This window comes from Ranitomeya imitator, chromosome 5 (genome assembly GCF_032444005.1).
Source record: "Ranitomeya imitator isolate aRanImi1 chromosome 5, aRanImi1.pri, whole genome shotgun sequence".
NCBI lineage: Eukaryota > Metazoa > Chordata > Amphibia > Anura > Dendrobatidae > Ranitomeya > Ranitomeya imitator.
Window position 1 is genome coordinate 585,324,893 of NC_091286.1, and position 17,767 is coordinate 585,342,659.

Here is a 17,767-nt window from a genome sequence, read left to right on the forward strand (position 1 = left end):
TAAAAATAAGAAATAATGGTTTATCTATTACATTACTTAGTTCTCTTAGTACTCGTGGGTGTATGCCATCCGGACCCGGAGATTTATCTATTTTAATCTTATTTAGCCGGTTTCGCACCTCTTCTTGGGTTAGATTGGTGACTCTTAATATAGGGTTTTCATTGTTTCTTGGGATTTCACCTAGCATTTCATTTTCCACCGTGAATACCGTGGAGAAGAAGGTGTTTAATATGTTAGCTTTTTCCTCGTCATCTACAACCATTCTTTCCTCACTATTTTTTAAGGGGCCTACATTTTCAGTTTTTATTCTTTTACTATTGATATAGTTGAAGAACAGTTTGGGATTAGTTTTACTCTCCTTAGCAATGTGCTTCTCTGTTTCCTTTTTGGCAGCTTTAATTAGTTTTTTAGATAAAGTATTTTTCTCCCTATAGTTTTTTAGAGCTTCAATGGTGCCATCCTGCTTTAGTAGTGCAAATGCTTTCTTTTTACTGTTAATTGCCTGTCTTACTTCTTTGTTTAGCCACATTGGGTTTTTCCTATTTCTAGTCCTTTTATTCCCACAAGGTATAAACCACTTACACTGCCTATTTAGGATGTTCTTAAACATTTCCCATTTATTATCTGTATTCTCATTTCTGAGGATATTGTCCCAGTCTACCAGATTAAGGGCATCTCTAAGCTGTTCAAACTTTGCCTTCCTAAAGTTCAATGTTTTTGTGACTCCCTGACAAGTCCCCCTAGTGAAAGACTAGTGAAAGTAGCACACACAGTTCATGAATTTTGCACAGAATGATAAAAATCATCTTTAATTTTGTCTTTAAATTATGTTGTGACTTTTTAACCACGTGAAGCATTAAAATGACATGAAATATGTGCTAAAATTCTAACTGTATGTCAAATTACTCCAGCAGGAAGGACGTTTGTAATAAACTGTACAACTTTTCAAAAAGACGCAAATGATGAATTAAGCAAATACATTTTAAAAACCCTAAACTTGTCCCATGATGGCAATAAAAAAAAATATATATAAGAAATCACATGTAAAATAGACTTTAAAATGGCACAAATGAAAAACAGGTGAAAAATATCAAAAATTAGACAAATACAATGATGAAAAAGGCCCCACGTGTTTTGTTTTTGATTTGTAGTTTTCTCTGATTCTATCATTATAATAAATATATTTTTACCTTTTAAGAATTCAGATGGTAAATTGCTTTTTCGTTAGAATTTACTCTTCTTTATTACAAAAGAAAAGAAAACCTTTTCAGCCTGCCAGCCGAATATCATAGAGAGGGAGAAGCTAAGCAGAATGATCTATAGATTTATTGGAGAGTAGTCCAATGGGTGGAGTCCGTCAATAACTGAAAGCTGGCCTGGATGAGAATGCATACAGAAATGATAGCAATCAATTATTAGTACCGCCCACTGGACTCTTAAGCCTAGACACTGAAGGGCTTTTAATCAGTAAATTACAAATTATACTAGATCCAGCCTATAAATGTATCTATCAATCTGCTCCGCTCTCTCTCTCTGCGCCATAACGTTCAGCCGGTAGGTTGCACATTCTCCACAGCAGCACAAGACTCCTTCCTGCCGTCTCCGAGATTGTGATTACGGAAAAACCTTTCACTTTTCTGGCAGACAGAATCCTGAATACGAGCCTCACATCTGTCTTTCATAATTCCCCGGCTCTTGGCCTTCCGCACTCAGCTTTGGTTACAGCCCAGCTTTTCTCCTTATTTTCTAGTTTGATCACTGAAGTCTGGCTGCAGTTTTGCTGAGATGTATAAGAGCCTTAGATCAGACCGATCCTTCCAGGTTTCCACTTCGAATGCTCATGAATTGTAGAAAAACTGTGTGGCAATGACGGAATGAATACAATTATTCCACCTCCTGCACCGCAATTGCTCCCATTCACATACACTAGATCAGGATGGATGGATTATATATACATATTTGTGACTACAAGTACAATGTCAGTTGTACGTCTGTGCGCTCTTCTCGTCATATCATGTACGCTGAGCTGCGGAAAGGAGACTTTTGTCTTATTTTCCAGGTAAACGCTGGATTGTCCTCTCCTTGTAATTGGGAACATGTCCAGCTCAGCTGATCATAACCTCAGCCTTGTATTTCTAGGAGGGGCTCTGGCACAGTCCGGCCCCTGAGGAGTACAGTTTTAAGGAAAAGGCTTTAGTCCAGCAGCCTGAGCCACGGAGGGGAGAAGCTATGCCACGCCAGAATCCTTCTCTTGTAAATCATATTCTCTGCTCTTCTTTACTTTCCAGGCAATGCAGCTGAGCAGCAGTAATCCCAAGCCTTTGTATCCCATCTGAAGACCAAGATACCTACGGAGAGAGGATTATTAGCTCATCCTAACCCATATCTTTACATTCATGGTACATGCTTTCCACTAGGAGGCATGCAGACGCTACGTTGCCAATAGGGCACCTTAGCTTTCATGGGACAATCCCTAAAAATGTATTTGGATGAGATATAATACATTGCCTATGAACGTGATATTTCTACATGGCATGGCGGCCACTCCTGGCATATTAAGTTTAGTAAATACTTGTAGTCCTAATGAAATAATAATTCTGGAGCTACTTAACCTATTCCTACAAGAATGTATAGAAATATGCACAGCTGGGTGTTACCAGTAGGGAAGGGTGTCTTTACATTGTCCAATCAGCATGTACCATACTGTTTATGGACACACCTCTTTGACTATTTATTCATAACCTACACAATTATGAGAAAAGATGTTCTAGTATTGTTTGATGGGGAACACAAATATTTAACAAAGCAGGTATGGCAGAAGTGGTGACTGGTCCTCTTTAAAGGGTTTTTCCAGTAAATTTATATTGATGACATATCCACAGGAAAATTCATCAATATCAGATCAGTGGGGGTCCAACACCCTGCACTCCAAACAATCAGCTTTGGCAGTATTTGGGTGTAAACAATGTATCGTGCAGAACACCACAGCTCCATACACTGTTTAGTGGCCGCTACTAAGTACTGCAGATCAGCTCTTATTATGTTTAAAGGAACTGATCTGCAGTACCCAGGAGCGGCCACTACACAGTGGATGGAGCTGTGAGGTTCTTCTCTGTACAGTGTTTACATCCAGCCTCTACCGATACTGGAAACAGCTGATTGCAGGTTCTAGAACCGCCACCGATCTGATATTGATGACCTACCCCAATGGCAGGTCATTATTATTGTAGACCTGGATGAACCCTATAACATCGTGAGCACTTAAAGTAATTGTATAATTTTTTATATATCATCATACTGAGCCTTAAATATGCTCACAAGGTGTAACAATTGTGACAAGGTTTTTTGAGTTAAGCACAAGGAGTCTAAAGTCTTCTGGTTGTGTTCAGAATCAGGACCTCCGTGCTTTATGGCCAAGCTAATGAGCATTGTATACTAAGTCATTATAGTACCTGTTCCTTAGAAGGTCATTGTCATAATATCGACATGCTCCTCTTTTCAGACTGGAAGATGTAGACCACTGCATGCAGGTAGAATCAATGACCAGTCCAAAAATGGCTGGGGCTGGGAGCCATGCTGAGAAATAACAAATAAATACAAAGAGGTGAAGTCAGACGTGACATCAGATTATTTGAAGTCAGTTTTGACTATAGTTATGGATGGATGACGTCCGCCCGATTGCTTTCAAAATTTTGATTGGTTGCTCATGGCCGCTGACCAGAGTACTGAACAGGTTCTGGAATCGCTGGCACGTCTTCAGATTCATAGACAAGGAGTGATGTTGGCAAGTAGGAGGAAATTAGGAAGGCTCTGGTTCCGCCAACCTATTTTATCTTCTAGTTTGATTTTTAGAGGTTGGTTGTTTGCCATTAATTGTTGATTATTAGTGATGAGCAAATATACTCGTTACTCGAGATTTCTCGAGCATGCTCGGGGGTCCTCTGAGTATTTTGTTATTGCTCGGAGATTTAGTTTTTCTTGCCGCAGCTGAATGATTTACATCTGTTAACCAGCATAAGTACATGTGGGGGTTGTCTGGTTGCTAGGGAATCCCCACATGTACTTATGCTGGCTAACAGATGTAAATCATTCAGCTGCGGCAAGAAAAACGAAATCTCAGAGCACTAAAAAATACTCAGAGGACCCCCGAGCGTGCTCGAGAAATCTCGAGTAACGAGTATATTCGCTCATCACTATTGATTATCTAACTGTGCATGTCAAAGTAAAATCTGGAAATGATGACCTATTTAAAGGAGTTTTTATACCACCATAGGTTGGTAAAATTGCAAAGTGCTTGCAAAACTAAGCATTTTTTCAGTTTACCTTTTATAAAAAAAATCCCCTCTGCCCTCAGGAATAGAGGGCTTTTTAATTTTACAGATTAGAGCTTGTTGCCAAAGTTACCGACAACATCTGCGGTTTATGGCTTCCTAGGCAAGGCATGAACTTGCAAGTCCTTTGCTATAGGGCTTGCAATCACAGGTTTCTGAAGCTGGCCAAATTGCAGTGCTATAGAGATAAGGAGACCTCCAGGGTGGACAGTTCGTGGTCTGGGTGTGGTGCACAGAGTATATAGTGGTCTGGCTTCAGGTCAAATAGCTCTCAATGGTCCAAAATGGGATGTTCTCCAGCCCCATGGAAAGTAGTTCAAACTTAGCTTAACTTAAAGGCTCAGTTTTATCTACTTTCCTTTGGTGCTGGGGAACATCCATTTTGGAGAGGATTGAGTGCCCCTGCTGCCAACCCACAAGGAGCACAAATCCTCTTCCCCTCCCTCTGTCAAACAGGAAGTGGGGACTCCAAGGAGCAGTGTATTCCAGGAGATTGGATAATGAGACAAAGTTTTTAAAAAGGTTCAATGAAGGAAGACTGAGCATTTCTTTGCTCCTTTTTCACCATAACTCACCTAAAAGTCTCATGAGTAGAAACTGAATTCCGATTGCGAATGATTTCTCCTCCTGCGGTACGACCCTAAAAAAAAGGACAATGGAATTAAATGGGTTGTACGTTTTCATGAACATCCATTTTGTCCTCTATCTTTCCTACATACCTTAAGACCATCATATATAGAGGATTATGGGACAGACAGGCAATAAGTCCAGCAAATGAGAGGAGGAACATCACAGGAAGCAGGAGATGGGCACAGCTCACGGGGCAGGAGCCTGACTGTGCTGTTCCCCCAGTATCACTGCCATCACTGATGCACGAGCAGTTTGTATATACCTGGATTAATAAAGAAGGCAGCCTTGTGATGACCAGGAACAGATTAACATTTCTTTAGAAGCCAAAGCATGACACAGAGTAAAGGTACCTTCACACTGACCAACTTCACAACGATATCGCTAGCGATCCGTGACGTTGCAGCGTCCTGGATAGCGATATCGTTGTGATTGACAGGCAGCAGCGATCTGGATCCTGCTGTGACATCGTTGGTCGGAGCAGAAAGTCCAGAACTTTCTTTCGTCGCTGGATCTCCCGAAGACATCGCTGAATCGGCGTGTGTGACACCGATTCAGCGATGTCTTCACTGGTAACCAGGGTAAACATCGGGTTACTAAGCGCAGGGCCGCGCTTAGTAACCCGATGTTTACCCTGGTTACCAGTGTAAATGTAAAAAAAACCCTTCATTCCGGTGTCTGTCGCGTCCCTCGGAGTTCTGCTTCCCTGCACTGTCAGCTCCGGTGACGTCACCGCTGTGCTTTATGGCCAGCCGGCGCTCACAGTCAGTGCAGGAAGCAGAGCGCCGGGGGACAGACACCGGAATGTAAGTATGTAGTGTTTGTTTTTTTTTACATTAGCACTGGTAACCAGGGTAAACATCGGGTTACTAAGCGCGGCCCTGCGCTTAGTAACCCGATGTTTACCCTGGTTACCCGGGGACTTCGGCATCATTGGTCGCTGGAGAGCTGTCTGTGTGACAGCTCTCCAGCGACCATACAGCGACGCTGCAGTGATCGGGATCGTTGTCTAGATCGCCGCAGCGTCGCTAAATGTGACGGTATCTTAAGATTTAAACTCCCACGTAGATGGACAGCCCATGCATTTGTTATAAAACCACAAATTAGTAAAGGGAATTTGTCAGACGGTTTACGAATCCGGCGGCAGGAAAAAGTAGTGACGGGATCACTTACTGTTTTGTTAGTGCAGTTTTCATAAAAAGACCCTTTATCAGACACCTGACATTCCATGACAGACAGATAAATGAGTAAGAAGGATGGAGCATATTTAATTGAAATGCCCAATCCTTTTGTTCTCGGGGGAGATAAGTCACTCCCCTACACTCATTGAAAACACAAGAACACAGGCAAATTTGCAGGTTGGGGCAAAATGTTGTATTTTGTATATGAGGTTTATTGTGCACTGTTTTAACACCTCCGCGACCAGAGGTTTTTCCATTTTTGCGTTTTCATTTTTTTTTTTTGCTCCCCTTCATCCCAGAGCCATAACTTTATTATTTTTCAGTCAATATGGCCATGTGGGGGCTTGTTTTTTGCAGGACTTTTGAAAGACATCATAAGTTTTAACATATTATGTAATAGAAAACGGGAAAAAAAAAATCTAAGTGCGATGAAATTGCAAAAAAGAAAAGGTGCCTTTTAACAGTTGTTTTTTTTTAGCATGTTCACTAAATGCTAAAACTGACCTGCCATTATGATTCTCCAGGTCATTATGAGTTAATAGACAACAAACATGTGTAGGTTCTTTTTTAAGTGGTGAAAAAAAAAGGAAAGTTTGGTAAAAAAAAAAAAGTGCTCATAACAATCTGGCAATGACAACCATAGAGGCCTGCTTCAGACCTCTGGTTGTCTTACCGACCTATCGGTGACCCGCGATCAAAAAGGGGGAGTCTGAAATCGGCGTACTATTACACCCAATGTCGGTAAGGGGTTAATCACTGTTTATTTCTAGAATAAAATGCAGACAGGTGGGGCATTTATGCATCAAATCCACAAAAGAGAGGTCGAGACCGGGTGCCCGGTGGTTGAGACCCCAGAGTATTTGGCCATTTTTCCCTTCCTATAAGTTGGCCCTAATCCAATAATTTTGGCATAGTAGTAAATATAATACTTAAAAACTTACAGGAATATAATCAGTGTTGTATGGTTTACTCACCGATGAATAAGTATTAAACGTACTACATCCGGCATGGCAGGGCGACAGGTATTCCACTCCGTTAGCCCCACACACTGGGTGAAAAGCGTGCTCTGGGCAAGCACACTGCTGAATGCAGGTCATATTTGTACTGAAAAATATCACAATTTTTTGGTTGAACAAACTCATGAAAGTAACATTCAAGACTAATTTACAAAAAGTGGGTGACTGACGTCTGTGTACTCATCACGGGGTATTCATCCCAGTCCAAATTTTTTGACAAGTAGTCCAGATTGCCATATCGGAACAGTGAGCAAATTAAAAACACTGTTATTTGGCTTTGATTGCAGCGGTCGTCACCTGACTGCATACACTGTGTGCAAAATTATATTTTAACCAAATCATTTTATGCAGATTTTCCAACTCTACACTGTATAAACTTCATTGCTTATTGGATGAAGCAGATCAGGTGATGTGTATTTGTGTAATGACGAGGGTGAGGCCTGAGGATACAACACCCTTTATCAAGGTGTGTAGAATTATTAGACAGCTAACGTTCCTCTGGCAAAATGGGCCAAAAAAAGAGATTTAACTGACCCTGATTAGTAAAAAAATGTTACAAGTCTTATTGAGGGAAGCAGCCAAGATATTGGACCGTATTAACAGAACCATCAAAAGTTTTGTTGCAAATAGCCAACTGGGTAGCAAAAAATGGGTTGTGAAAAAAGACAGATGTTAACTGCCAAAGGTTGAAGAAGAATCAAAGGTGAAGTCACCAGGAAGCCATTACTCTCCAGTGCCGTCATATTCCAAGATGGCAACCTCCCTGGAGGCCAGAAGCTGTTCGGTGCTCAGAGACGTGGCCAAGATAAAGAGGGTGAAACTAGACCACTACTGAACTGGACACAGAAGGTGAAACGTTAAGATTGGGCCCAGAAACAACTGAAGACAGATTTTTCAAAGGTTTTATGGACTGATGAGATGAGAGTGACTCTGGACAGACCAGATGGATGGGCCCATCGCTGGCTCAGAAACAGGTAGAGACCTTCACTTCCTCTCAAACGCAACCAAGGTGGAGGTGGGGTACTGCTGTGGGCTAGTATTATTAAAGATGAGCCAGTTGAACCTTTTGGGGGTTGAAGATGGAATCAAAATCTACTCCCAAACTTACTGCAGGTTTTTAGGAGACTCTTTCTTCCACTAGTGGTGGGGGACAAAGTCTGAGACCTTTCTTAAATGGGAGATTTACACTTTCTTAAATATTCAGGTTTATTAGTCTTTGGATTGACCGATAGCACAGGAGTTGTTCAGAAATAAAATGATTCATTAAAAATATATTGCCTTGAATTGTGCACACAGTATGCTGTATATGTGACTTGTCATGTGTCGTCTAGATTCTCATCCATTTCTCTCAATTTTACACGCTGCTAGGATTCCACATGCTTCTGTATATGTCAAAATCTGCACTGGGTTGGACAACCTCTTAAGTATGTTCTTAGGTTAAAAAAACATGGAAGGGAATACAATTTTATTATAATTAATTTTAAGTATGATAGATTGTGGCACTGCCAAATATTCTGAGGCGTGTTGCATTTGAACAAATATTGAGCTGTTGAAGAATTCAACCCATAAATATCATTTATAGTGTTTAGATAGGAGACAAGTATCTACAGATATCAACTTATTAGCTTATTCTGTCAAATACTAGTTCACACGAAATAACCTAGGTTTATTCTCTAAAAGTATATTTACACAAGGTTTTTTCAGTCGGAGAAAAATGGAAACCGGTTCAAGAAATGCTGACGAATTCTTGGTGGTTTTTTGTTGACATTTCCTGATATTTACTAATGTATTTCTTACTCATTTTCTGAAAATATTTTATACCACTTTTTGGGCATTTTTATTGCATTTTTTTTATTGCCAATAAGCAAAGAATAGCAAGAAGTGCTTATTAAACACATAAAGTAACACCCAGGCAATTTTCTCCATTTCCCTGTGGCTTCTACTGTAAAGTTTGGAGTGGCTTCATAGCAGGAAACACCCGAAGAATGGGCAGGTCACTACTTTTAAACTCTTAGGCTGCTGTCACACTAGCAGTATTTGGTCAGTATTTGACATCAGTATTTGTAAGCCAAAACCAGGAGTGGAACAATTAGAGGAAAAGTATAATAGAAACATGTCACCACTTCTGTATTTATCACCCACTCCTGGATTTGGCTTACAAATACTGATGTAAAATACTGACCAAATACTGCCAGTGTGACGGCAGCCTTATTCTTTATGGAAGCCTGAAGCTAATAAAAAAAATGATCAAAAGACTTTAAGGGAATCTGTCACCTCAAATTGGTGGAATATGTAAATGCCTTTTTTTCCGGTCCGATGGGTAGCATTTTGTCTTCATTTCTCTACCCCATCCGTCCCTGTTGTCCGCAATATGTCTGAGAATTAGAGCACTTGTCCTCCATAGTTCGCTCGTCCGCAATGCAATCTTCGCTCGCGCACGCGCAGTATGCTTTACCCAACTGCGGGCAAAGCCAAAAAGCATTACTGTGCATGCGTCCACGCATTATGTCCCGGAAGTATTTTGCTGTGTTCTGGGACATAGTGCACGGGCACATGAATAGTAATGCTTTTCGGCTTTGCCCGCAGTTGGGTAAAGCATACTGCGCGTGCGCGAGTGAAGATTGCATTGCGCACGCATGAACTATGGAGGACAAGTGCTCTAATTCTCGAACATATTGCGGACAACAGGGACGGATGGGGTGGAGAAATGAAGACGAAACGCCGCCCATCGCATTGGAAAAAAGGCATTTACATATCCCGCCAATTTGAGGTGACAGATTCCCTTTAATGTATGACCAGCAAGTTGTTTTTCAATAGAAGTTACTAGAAAGAGTTTTTCAGGTGATTTTGAGAAATTTTTCAGGGTTTTATTTGGAGCTGATCCATTCTAAAAGCACCCAAAAAAAATATTCCTTGGGAAAATCCTTATAAATAGTCCATCATCAAATATGTTCAAAACTGATCAAACATCAGATTCCTGAGATAAGTGACTTTATCTTTGTCCTACACTTTATGCTGACTGCTTCCATGGGTTGGCCCAGCACCTCCTGCAGAGAATCGAGACCATCTTGTAATCCACACCTTGTTCTATTGCCATTGATCTGAACTTCTTCTGGGCTTCAGCTTTATGGTAAAGCACCAGACAGCATGGGGTGGATGATGTAGAGGTAAAGGGGCTGGATACTCCGGCTTGGAGGAGGTGCCAAGGATGGATTTGGGCTATGGCATCTGACAATTCTATGTTGAGTTGCGAACATGAGAAAAGTATACAGTCTACATTTACACAATCTTAGGCTGGTTTCACATTTGCGTTTTTTGCCGCTGCGTTTTAATGCATATGAAAGCATGCGGGGTTTTTTCCTATATTTAACATTAAAAACGCATGCGTTTTGTTTGTACGCGTTTGGCCGCGTTTGATGACGCATGCGTCGTTTCTATGCTTGTGTTTTGTTGCGGAAATGCAACATGTAGTAATTTCTAGAGGCGTTTTTTTGCCGCAAAAAAACCACATGCGTTTTTTTGCGGCAAAAAAACTTTTTGCTGTCTATGTAAACGCATGCGTTTTTAAGCACATGCGTTTGGTTGCGTTTTTGAACGCATGCGTTTCAATAGAGAAAAACAAGTCTAGACACTGATAAGCCACCCCCCACCATCAAGGTGATAAAGGGATCCAAACCCAAACCCTAACCCTAGGGATCCTAACCCTAACCCTAGCCATTTCTATTTATAGTGGGTTTTCTAGTTGATTTTTATGATTGGCAGCTGTCACACACTAAAGACGTTATTTTTTGCGTTACCACATTTTGAGAGCTACAAATTTTCCATATTTTGGTCCACAGAGTCATGTCACACACTGTCTGTAGTCCCATTGGCGGTGTCTGGATCTTGATTTTTCTCTTGTGAAATGTCTCATCATGCGTTTCAAAAATGCAAACGCAGGAAAAAACGCATGTAAACGCGTAAAACGCTGCTTTTTTTAACCGCATGCGAAAACGCATGCGTCTAAAAAACGCAGCGTTTGTACGCGTTTACATGCGTTTTTTTCACCACCTGCGGATGCGTTTTAAACGCTGCGTTTTTAAACGCAAATGTGAAACTAGCCTTAAACTGTAAGACGCTAATGGCAGTGCTTCTTTAAAGTAGCCGCACAATAACTGTAATACACAGGGGTACGAAAATAGAAGGAAAACAAGTGGCACCACTGGTGCATTATTGTGTCCTTTTTTTGTTCCAAGGTAATATGGGAATACAGAGGGAAGACACGCATAGACTAGGCTACAGGTGTTTTGCGGCTAACTAGGCTTCATCTGGTGCTCTGATACGTGTAGCCATAAAATCTCATAGAATTTCATTGATTCAATTATGTACCCATTTTAGGTCAATCTCTCTCTCTCTATATATCTACTATATAAAGCTGAATGTGTGTGTGTGTGTGTGTATGTGTGTATGTCCGGGATTGGCATCTGCACCGTCGCAGCTACAGCAACAAAATTTTGCACAGTCACACGTCTGGACCCCGAGAGCGTCATAGGCTATGTTGTGAGGCGAAATTTTAACCCCGCGCGTTCCAATTCACCAAACAATTTTGCCCCTATCTACATAATGGGGAAAAAAGTGAAAGGAAAAGTGTTGGAAGCGTTGCAGCTACAGCAACAAAATTTTGCACAGTCACACGTCTGGACCCTGAGAGCGTCATAGGCTATGATGTGAGGTGAAATATTAACCCCGCGCTTTCCAATTCACCAAACAATTTTGCCCCTATCTACATAATGGGGAAAAAAGTTAAAGGAAAAGTGTTGGAGGCGTCGCAGCTACAGAAACAAAATTTTGGACAGTCACACGTCTGGACTCTGAGAGCGTCATAGGCTACGTTGTGAGGTGAAATTTTAACCCCGCGCGTTCCAATTCATCAAACAATTTTGCCCCTATCTACATAATGGGGAAAAAGTGAAAGGAAAAGTGTTGGAGGCGTCGCAGCTACAGCCACAAAATTTTGCACAGTCACACGTCTGGACCCCGAGAGCGTCATAGGCTATATTGTGAGGTGAAATTTTAACCCCGCGCATTCCAATTCACCAAACAATTTTGCCCCTATCTACATAATGGGGAAAAAAGTGAAAGGAAAAGTGTTGGAAGCGTCGCAGCTACAGCAACAAAATTTTGCACAGTCACACGTCTGGACCCCGAGAGCGTCATAGGCTTCGTTGTGAGGTGAAATTTTAACCCCGCACGTTCCAATTCACCAATTTTGCCCCTATCTACATAATAGGGAAAAAGTGAAAGGAAAAGTGTTGGAGGCGTCGCAGCTACAGCCACAAAATTTTGCACAGTCACACGTCTGGACCCCGAGAGCGTCATAGGCTATATTGTGAGGCGAAATTTTAACCCCGCGCGTTCCAATTCACCAAACAATTTTGCCCCTATCTACATAATGGGGAAAAAAGTGAAGGGAAAAGTGTTGGAAGCGTCGCAGCTACAGCAACAAAATTTTGCACAGTCACACATCTGGACCCCGAGAGCGTCATAGGCTATGTTGTAAGGTGAAATATTAACCCCGCGCTTTCCAATTCACCAAACAATTTTGCCCCTATCTACATAATGGGGAAAAAAGTGAAAGGAAAAGTGTTGGAGGCGTCGCAGCTACAGAAACAAAATTTTGCACAGTCACACGTCGGGACCCTGAGAGCGTCATAGGCTTCGTTGTGAGGTGAAATTTTAACCCCGCGCGTTCCAATTCACCAAACAATTTTGCCCCAATCTACATAATGGGGAAAAAGTGAAAGGAAAAGTGTTGGAAGCGTCGCAGCTACAGCAACAAAATTTTGCACAGTCACACGTCTGGACCCTGAGAGCGTCATAGGCTATGTTGTGAGGTGAAATTTTAACCCCGCGCTTTCCAATTCACCAAACAATTTTGCCCCTATCTACATAATGGGAAAAAATGAAAGAAAAAGTGTAGGAGGCAAATTGACAGCTGCCAGATGTGAACAAGGGGGACTTAAAGAATGAGAGCGATGGCGCCAAAGAGTATATACCGTACAGTTGCTAAGGTGGGGCCTCGACATGGGATACTCACCACACACGGGGATATGAACACACACAAAATGCGCCACACACTACCACGTGCTTGAACACATATTACCCTCAGCACACATTTCACCACAAATACACCAACCTCGCCACATAAAAGTCAAAACACAAAAGTCGCCACTCAAAACTCGCCACGCGCAGAACTCGCCACATGCAAAAACTAGGCTCTTGCAAAACTCGCCACAAGTGCAAAATTCTCCTCATGAAAAACTCGCCACACGCAAAACTTGCACACGCGGAAAAATTGCCACATGCACAAAAGTTGTAACACATGCAAAAGTTGCCTCACACAAAATTTGCACATACTCAAAAGGCACCACACATAATACTCGCAACGCGCAAAACTCGCCATGCGCAAAACTTGCTGCACACAACTTGCTACACTAACCTGTCACATGCAACTCGACACACAAAAAGTTGCTACACGCATGTTGCTACACAAAACTCATCTCACAAAAGTCGCTACATGCATGTCGCCACACGCAACTCAACACACACAACTTGACAAACGAAACTCGCCCTAAAACACACACAAGTCTGGTATTATCCTTCAAAAATAAAAATCTGATTAATAAGCAGACAAACTACAACAATTGCACCATATAGGAAATACGGCAGCTGTCAGTCACATGACCTGTCTATTATGTGTATGTGTGAGCTAATATATACTGCCAGGGGGAGGGCTTCCTGTTGGCTGGGGATTTATCAGGCTGCCAATTTAGCTTACAAATACTGAGGTAAAAATACTGAGCAAATAACGTGTGAACGAGGTCTAATACAGGAGGAGATGACACACAGGTATATACTATATACAGGGGAGATGACACACAGATATATACTATATACAGGAGAGATGACACACAGGTATATACTATATAGAGGAGGAGATGACATATAGGTACATATATATACAGGAGGAGATGACATACAGGTATATACTATATACAGGAGGAGATGACATACAGGTATATGCTATATATAGAAGATGACATGCAGGTATATACTATATGCAGGAGGAGATGACACTCAGATATATACTATATACAGGGGAGATGACACACGTATATACTATATACAGGAGGAGATGACATACAGGTATATGCTATATATAGAAGATGACATGCAGGTATATACTATATGCAGGAGGAGATGACACTCAGATATATACTATATACAGGGGAGATGACACACAGGTATATACTATATACAGGAGGAGATCACATACAGGTATATACTATATATAGAAGGAGATGACATTCAGGTATATACTATATATAGGGGAGATGACACACAGCAAGTATATACTATATACAGGGGAGATGACATACAGGTATATACTATATACAGGAGATGACATACAGATGTATACTATATATAAGTGAGATGACAAACATGTATATACTGAGGTGATGAGGTGAAAATGAGAGGTGTGAGGTGAAAATGAAAAGGTGTGAGTGCAAAATGAGAGGAGTGAGGAAAAATAGTGGAGTGATTAGAAAATGACAGATGTGAGGTTGAAATGACAAGTATTAGGGGGGAATGAGAGGAGTGAGGGAGAAAATGAGAGGTGTGAGGGAGAAAATGAGAGATGTGAGGGGGAAAATGAAAGATGTGATTGGTAGTGTTGAGCGATACCGTCCGATACTTGAAAGTATCGGTATCGGATAGTATCGGCCGATACCCGAAAAATATCGGATATCGCCGATACCGATATCCGATACCAATACAAGTCAATGGGACATCAAGTATCGGAATGTATCCTCATGGATCCCAGGGTCTGAAGGAGAGGAAACTCTCCTTCAGGCCCTGGGATCCATATTAAAGTGTAAAATAAAGAATTAAAATAAAAAATATTGTTATATTCACCTCTCCGGCGGCCCCTGGACATCAGCGGGAGGATCCGGCGTCCGGCACGGCTTCTTTCTTCAAAATGCGCGCCTTCAGGACCTGTGGAATGACGTCCCGGCTTCTGATTGGTCGCGTGCCGCCCATGTGACCGCCACGCGACCAATCAGAAGCCGCGACGTCATTCCTCAGGTCCTAGAAGGCGCTCATTCTAGGACTTTAGCTGAGGAATGACGTCGCGGCTTCTGATTGGTCGCGTGGCGGTCACATGGGCGGCACGCGACCAATCAGAAGCCGGGACGTCATTCCACAGGTCCTGAAGGCGCGCATTTTGAAGAAAGAAGCCGTGCCGGACGCCGGATCCTCCCGCTGATGTCCAGGGGCCGCCGGAGAGGTGAATATAACAATATTTTTTATTTTAATTCTTTATTTTACACTTCCGATACCGATACCCGATATCACAAAAATATCGGATCTCGGTATCGGAATTCCGATACCGCAAGTATCGGCCGATACCCGATACTTGCGGTATCGGAATGCTCAACACTAGTGATTGGGAAAATGAGAGGCGTGATGGGTAAATAAGAGAATTGAGGTGCTATAACTAACCACAGATATTTACTATGCCCAGGCAACGCCGGGCTCTTCAGCTAGTATATATATATATGCGGTCGTATTTGGGAAGTGTCAGAAGTAACTGTTGTAACAAGAAGGGTTTCCCTGACTAGATCCCAAATATTGAAAGTCATCTGGTAAACCTCTCAGGGTTGGTCTCACCACTTAGACTATATTCATTTCTTCAATCATAGAACGTTTTTGTTTTTTTCTTTTTCTCATCACTAGGGGTCACACTAGTAGGACCTAGGACCCCCTCGAATCACAAGACCATGGGCATTTGTACCATTTTTGAATGTGGCTGCAGCTGATTCCTGGAAAACCCCTTTAAGTGACATGGCCAATAAATGTCCCATGTGATTGTAGTAGGCTCCAGTACCTGCCGCTATAGGATCCCAGCTTCTGTGTTGAGCAGCCCATGAAGAACAGAGGTACGCAGAGCAGGACCGAAGTGATCAGGACAGTCAGGGCAAAGCGAGGAATAGTCTTGGCAGAAAAACAACATTTCTTCATTATGATTCCTCCTATTAGCATTCCTAGAGCCGCAGCTGGCAGATTTACAGCACCTGTGTACACAAGACGTATAGGCTGAATTTATAATGGGTCACTTGAAATAAAGCATACATTATATATAGGTATATCCCACAGATAGACATGGAGTGACGGGTATCCATGCTGCAGTGACATCTCCATCACCGCTCTCTATGTGCCGATACGCCAGTCACAATCAGTGCACGGGCTACAGAGTTGCTTCCATTGGTTCTGTTTCTACTTGTGGAAACCACGAAGCTGGGGTAAGGAAATGTGGAGGCAAAACTTCCTGGGAAAAGGTTATGTAAATGAGCTCTCCCCAAGAATCAATGCTTGTTAAAGAGCTTCTGTCATCAGGTTTTTTGTTGTATAATCTGAGAGCAGCATGATGTAGAGGCTGAGACTCTGATTCCAGCTATGTATCACTTACTGGGCTGCTTGTTGTTGGTTCAACGAAATCACTGGAGATTATCACTAGAGGACTAGTTGGCTCATGTCATGTAGTCCTCCTGCTCTATGTAACCCCGCCGCCATCACTGATTGGAAGCTTTGTGCCTATGCACAGTGTAAACAGAAAGCTGCCAATTAGTGGGGTGAGTGGGGTTATACAGAGCTCAGCATTCAGGGAACTGTTAGGTCTGCAGCAGAGAACACTGTGATTTTATCAATACTGCACCAAGCAGCCCAGTGAGTGATGCATCAGGGTCTCTGTATCTACGTCTTGTTGTTCTCTGATAACATCGTAAAACATGTTTACAGATTCCCTTAAATGGGTCAACATTGACTTAAAGGGTACGCCACCAATAAGTGGCAATAGAGAGGCTGTTTCAATACAATCAGTGTTTTAACAGCAGGAGATTATCACTACAAACAAATAGCCTATTGTATCTGTCACTATACAATGGACACGTACAGCTATGGTGTGCGCGGGTTATACACAGCTCAACAACTGAGCTCTGCTTAATATGCAGCAAAGAAAACTGTCATTTTATCACAACTGCTGCACCCAGTAATCTACAGTGGGTACGGAAAATTTACTATCTAGCATTAACAAACATGTTACCTCTGGTGTAGTTTAACACTGTCTAGTCTACCCTCTCAAATTCAGCAGTTTTTTAATAAACCTGCCCCATAGAGTTCATGGATGGAAATTTAGTTTACAGAAAAATGCATTTAGCTTTTATTGTCCTCCCTGGCAGACCACCACAGCGCATCTGACCCCAACAACATGTTATATCGGCCTCCAGAAAGGATGGAAATTATTGTTATTCCATTGTTCTGACATTAACCACTTCTAAATACTAATTTGGAGAACAATGATGGGTGTTTTACTTGTTCAACTTTTTTTTGAACAGGATCAAACGCCGTATTTTATACTAATAAGATATGTGCCTAGTAAAATGTAAACTTTCCCAAGATTACGAAAATGGGAACACACTGCCAGTTGGTCAAGGGTCAAGAAAGAATGAAGATCTTGTTTCAAAGAAACATAAGTTTAGGCTAAGTGCACACGTTGCAGAATTGCTGCGGA

The 17,767-nt window shown here is 41.9% G+C and overlaps 1 protein-coding gene across 1 annotated transcript in view; it reads right to left on the bottom strand.

Moving 5' to 3' along the window:
- Positions 1 to 793: 793 nt before the first annotated feature.
- The window catches only part of SLCO2A1 (solute carrier organic anion transporter family member 2A1), a 77,385-nt gene continuing 60,411 nt past the window's right edge, over positions 794 to 17,767 (bottom strand). Inside the window, exons 9-14 of the mRNA XM_069727923.1 lie at positions 16,085 to 16,271; positions 7,114 to 7,243; positions 5,051 to 5,223; positions 4,907 to 4,971; positions 3,453 to 3,576; positions 794 to 2,348 (exon numbers count right to left, since the gene is read on the bottom strand). Coding sequence (XP_069584024.1) covers positions 2,228 to 2,348; positions 3,453 to 3,576; positions 4,907 to 4,971; positions 5,051 to 5,223; positions 7,114 to 7,243; positions 16,085 to 16,271 — 800 coding nt within the window. The 3' untranslated portion in view covers positions 794 to 2,227. The remainder of the gene's footprint in view (positions 2,349 to 3,452; positions 3,577 to 4,906; positions 4,972 to 5,050; positions 5,224 to 7,113; positions 7,244 to 16,084; positions 16,272 to 17,767) is intronic.